Source organism: Macrobrachium rosenbergii, chromosome 59 (genome assembly GCF_040412425.1).
Source record: "Macrobrachium rosenbergii isolate ZJJX-2024 chromosome 59, ASM4041242v1, whole genome shotgun sequence".
Classification (NCBI taxonomy): Eukaryota; Metazoa; Arthropoda; class Malacostraca; order Decapoda; family Palaemonidae; genus Macrobrachium; species Macrobrachium rosenbergii.
In genome coordinates this window covers 23245294-23250677 of record NC_089799.1, presented here as the reverse complement: position 1 = coordinate 23250677, position 5384 = coordinate 23245294, and the positions used below count along the sequence as shown (strand labels likewise).

The window sequence follows — 5384 nt, the reverse complement described above, 5'->3', positions numbered from 1 at the left end:
ATGGTAAATTCTTCTCCAAATACACTAATCCACCTTTTCTGCTACATTAATTTTTCAGCAGAATTATTCATTTCCACTATTTTTCCTGAACTTGGTCTCACTGCTGTACAGTTTACTTACATAGAAGAGAACTTGATCACCATTTCTCTCAGGCACCTTAAATTTTGCTTTTTTGGACACTTCTCTTTTTTTCCAACAATTTTATAGCTATACTGGCATTATCCTTACTTGAATTATTCTGCAGTTAATTTTTTTTTTATCTTGTTGCAATCCTTGTCATTTTACATTAACCCATGTGACTGAGTTACCTCCATTCTTCCACATTTCATGCCAGCATTCATTGCTTGTTTGTCTTCATAACCTTTCTGTCGTTATCACCCTTTCAGAATAACACTGAAACAGTCATACTGATCTCTATTGTTTTTCTTTATCAGTTATTTTCGTACATCCTCCATTCATCAGCAACTCAGTCCTTTCTCTACACACTTCCAAATGGAGCGTTCCTCGTTCTGTGACACAAATTCATGTATACCGTCAGGCAATTTCCTCAAATATTTACTTCGTAGAAATCGGTGTTCACTCAGCGTGTTTCTTTCCTTCACTTACCAAACTTCAGAATTTTCTTCCAGCTCCTTTTTTTTTTTGAGATATAACCTTCCTTCCTTTGTTTAAGGACAATTACTTCCTTTGTGATTAGGACACCTTCCCTACTTTCGCGAATTTCTTCTGGGTGTTTGGGATAGTTCCGATGAAATTCGTGAAAGTAGGGAAGGTGTCCTAATCACAAAGGAAGTAATGAGACTCATGGAGGAATTTTGACTCTCGCTTCAAAGCTTAACGACAGGCAGTAGTTAAAACTTCGCTAAGAACCTTGCCCGTCTCATATCGAACCTTGAGGACTATGACATTTATCTGGATGGTTAAACGGTGTGATTTTATCGATAGGATGACTTCAGTGCGAAAAAGAACGGACAGTAACAAAAGCAAACTAAATATAAATAAAAGAATGAATACTTGAAAATTATGAGAGGAAAATTCATTAAAAACAAAAAGAACTAATGCGTGACTTGAGATTTGTATGCGCTTTAATTCATATATCTAGTAAGCACAGAGAGAGAGAGAGAGAGAGAGAGAGAGAGAGAGAGAGAGAGAGAGAGAGAGAGCGCAAGGAAGGGGTAGGGTGGTAGGGGATAGGGATGGTGTTTATGGAGGTTATAATTAGCAGGACTATTTCTATTGTGTTGATAATTGTCAACTGAAGGATGCTCTTCCTCTGCAGCCTGGTACATTACGAAAAGATAATATGTCGATAATAACCTCAATAGCGGATAAACAGGGCTCCCCCCGCCTCCTCCTAGAGCACCCTCATTGTGAATACCTTATGAAGAGAAAATAACATCCGACTAACCACGAAGACTTAAGCAAGGACTTCGGAGACATTGAGCATAAATCTTCATGCGGTTGGGTATAAGGGCGAATACCCCTTTTCCGAGCGGTCTGACTGGAAGACGTTATTGTGAGTAACGATGCACTTCAAAGAACAAGAGGCACGAATTCCCTGCAATGTCTTACGCATGGGTATGATCCACTAATGTTATAAAGTTACTGCTGCGATTTTTTTTTTTTTTAATTAAAATTTTCAAACAATGTCGACGTTTTCCTGGAGGACGAAGATTTCTAATATCTGTTTCTGGCAAACTTCCTGACAAGCTTATGATTTATGCAACTACATCAAAAGCGTAACCATTCGGGTTCTGATTAGTGAAAGTGGGAAAAACAGGTATAAAGCAAACTTCTTATTCTTAGTTTTTCTTTTTCTTATTCTATACTTCATTGACTAGAAAAAAAGAATTTTTCCCGTTGGCTATTGAGTACACACAAACACATTATACATTCATACAAACACACACACAAATATAAACATATATGTATATACATGTGTGTGTATGTATAAGTATGTGTATATACAGTATATATGTGTGTGTGTGTGTGCGTGTGTGCGCGCGCGCGCATCTGTGCAACTCGTTTTGTAACGTGTTCTTTTTTTCTTGTCCAGAAACTATGGACAGTTAAGTGCATATACACTGAAAATATTTTCGAAAATTATAAGCAAGCAAATGATCACAACACCAACTGTGTCATGCAAGCTTCGAAGAACTCTTGCGTTCAAAATTCCTCGCTCATTAATTTCACTTAATCCTTTGCTTCTTTCTTATCGTTTGCTTATGCTGATTTTCTTGAAAATGCCGATACGATACTAATTATATTTGATTTTAGCCTCGACGTGTGTTACTTGTCGTGATATGGATATATGGGTAAAGAGAAAGAAAGAGACGCAGCAATTGTCTAGACTGACAGAGTGAGACGGACCCTAGACACAAGGCAGGACTGGGCAGATTCATAACGTAAACATTGATCGGGTATCGGAAACAAGCTTTGCCCGAGGTCAACCTCTTGCCCTGCTTTTGTATGACCTCTCTGCAAGAGGCCAAGGACGACTCTTCCAAAGCAGTATATAAGCACAGACCGAAGAAGCTACAAACGCAGTTCCAGTGTTTTCTTCTCCAAAGCGAGCACTCTTCCGGATAATGGTAAGCATTATTCTCCTTCATTAATTACTCCAACTTTAATGCTATATTAGCTTACAGTGGCTGAGTTCAATCATTGTAGTTTTTTTTATTAGTATTGTCGTCAATAAATAACAAGTATATAAAAATTGCGCCGAAGTTTCTTCAGCGCAATCGAGTTTTCTGTACAGAGTATAATGCTGTATGAACCACGGCCCATGAAACTTTTAGCCACGGTCTTGTAGCGTTGCCAGACGCATGATCATGAATAACTTTAACAATAAACAAAATAAATACTACTGAATCTAGAGGACTGCAATTTGGTATGTTTGATGATTGGAGCCTGGATGATCAACATACATACCAATTTGCAGCCCTCTAGCCTCAGTAGTTTTTAAGATCTGAGGGCGGACAGAAAAAGTGCGGACGGACAGACAACGCCATCTCAACAGTTTTTTTTACAGAAAACGAAAATTCATTTTTCAAGCACAGTATGCAAATGTAGCAATAAACACGATGGAAAATAATATCGTCAGTACTAATGAAACAAGAGAGTCTTTATTTCATTTTACTTTCAGCAATTTTCTGTAGCATAGCAGTAACGAAATGAAAGTAAATAGCTCTGTGTTCATATTCACCTGACTTTTGGGAAGCGTTAAATCAATATGATTATTCATTGCTGAAACTATGTTGCTAAATCTTGATTTCGGTGGTTTTTTACATTAGTTTTAAATATATATATATATATATATATATATATATATATATATATATATATATATATATATATATATATATATATATATATATATATATATATATATATATAAATTTTAAAACAGTTTGTTAAAATTAACTAAAAAGTAAAAAATAATTTTGAGACATATATATATATATATATATATATATATATATATAAAATTTTAAAACAGTTTGTTAAAATGAACTAAAAAGTAAAAATATTTGAGACGTGGACGCCAAACTTGGAAGGAACTGCTACAAGAAAGGAAATATATTTTTTTTTTATTTCTTGTAGCATTTCCTTCCATGTTTGGCGCCCACGCTTTTATTTTTGTAGACATGATTAATTGTAAGAAAATCGTGGTTTGTCTCAAAAAATTACTTTTAATTTTTAGTCCATTTTAATAAAAGCAAGTTTTGAAAATTTATAATTTTTTGTTTATTTTATTCTCTTTAGTCTTGACAGAAATTATAACCGATTTATGATTGTAAAAAAAAAAAAAAACTGAACGTGATATCCTGCCGAGCTAAGGAAAGTTTGAAAAATCCGTAGAGTTATTAACTTATTCTACCGAGTCAAAGAAGGTATGAAAAATCCGAAGAGTTTCATAAAAATCCTGAGCTACTGGGAGAGGTCACTGTAGGGTCACTAGAGGACACTGCTGACCTACTGATCACGTAAGGTTGCATTGTCACCGGGACTGAGTAACCATGCAAAATTTCAAGTCCATCGGGCGAAGGGAACAGGTCGAAAATTTAGTTACAAGTTTTGACCCAAACAGACATACAGACAGACAGACAGACAGACAGACACAGCAGTCGAGTTAAATAAAAAGCATGTAACAAGATTAAAACACGCAATTCAACAATGAAAATTCACTCATTACCTAAACCACAGAAGATGGCATCATAGTACGATCTCCTTGATACAACACAGGCCGAAATGGCTTTGGAAGGAGTTATCTTTTCTTACAGTAAATGACTCAGTTCCCTTTTTCTTTTTCCAGAAACTCTTGCTGGTTACCGTCTTGGCCACAGTTGTGGCAATATGCCGTGCAGATGGTGCTAAAGGCGGATTCGGTGGGGGTGGATTTGGAGGAGGCGGATTTGGAGGAGGCGGATTTGGAGGAGGTGGATTTGGAGGTGGAAGTTCTCATGGTGCACCAGGAGTAGGACTTGGAGGTGGTTCCTTCGGAGGCGGCTCCTTTGGTGGTGGTCACGGAGGATTTGGAGGTGGTCATGGAGGCGGCCTTGGTGGGGTATCCATCAGTAGGCCCTCATATGGAAGTAGTGGTTTTGGAGGGGGCTCCTTTGGTGGTGGTCATGGAGGATTTGGAGGTGGATCTTTTGGAGGTGGTCATGGAGGCGGCCTTGGTGGGGTATCCATCGGTAGGCCCTCATATGGAAGCCGTGGTTTTGGAGGCGGCTCCTTCGGTGGTGGTCATGGAGGATTTGGAGGTGGATCTTTTGGAGGTGGATCTTTTGGAGGTGGATCTTTTGGAGGTGGTCATGGAGGCAGCTTAGGTGGGATATCCATCGGTAGGCCCTCATATGGAAGCCGTGGTTTTGGAGGAGGCTCTTTCGGTGGCGGTCACGGAGGAGGATTTGGAGGACATGGGGGTTCCTTCGGAGGTGGATTCTCCGGTGGTCGTCGTTACGGTTAATAAATATTACCAATTGTATAGTAACCGGAATTTCAAATTTCTTTTATCTATATCATCAATTATAAAGTATTAATTAAATAACCGGAATTTCAGATTTCTTTTATCTATCCCTTTTTATTTCTAGAAAAATTACTACATACAATACTGAATAAGTCATATAGTGAACTGTGTTTAAATACAAATAAATCAATAAGTGTTTACTACTGTATAACTCCTCCATCAAAAGACATAAACAAAATTCCCAATTACTTTCTAATAAATATTATAAAGCATCTCATAGGCCTATACCAGTCTGCCTTCGTTGGGTTCCTTGATGAATAAAGGAAACATTCAGAAATGCAACACTTTTATAGTATCTAAGACTGAAGGAAATATTACAAACAACAAAGATTATGAATCTTCAGGTGCGTAA

At 37.4% G+C, this 5384-nt stretch overlaps 1 protein-coding gene across 1 annotated transcript; it reads left to right on the top strand.

The window, feature by feature from the left end:
- Positions 1-2549: 2549 nt before the first annotated feature.
- LOC136837740 (acanthoscurrin-1-like) lies at positions 2550-5064 on the top strand. The gene is made up of 2 exons (XM_067102664.1): positions 2550-2591; positions 4316-5064. Exons 1-2 carry the CDS (start codon positions 2589-2591, stop codon positions 4970-4972), a joined length of 660 nt encoding a protein of 219 aa, XP_066958765.1. The 5' UTR covers positions 2550-2588; the 3' UTR covers positions 4973-5064.
- Positions 5065-5384: the final 320 nt, after the last annotated feature.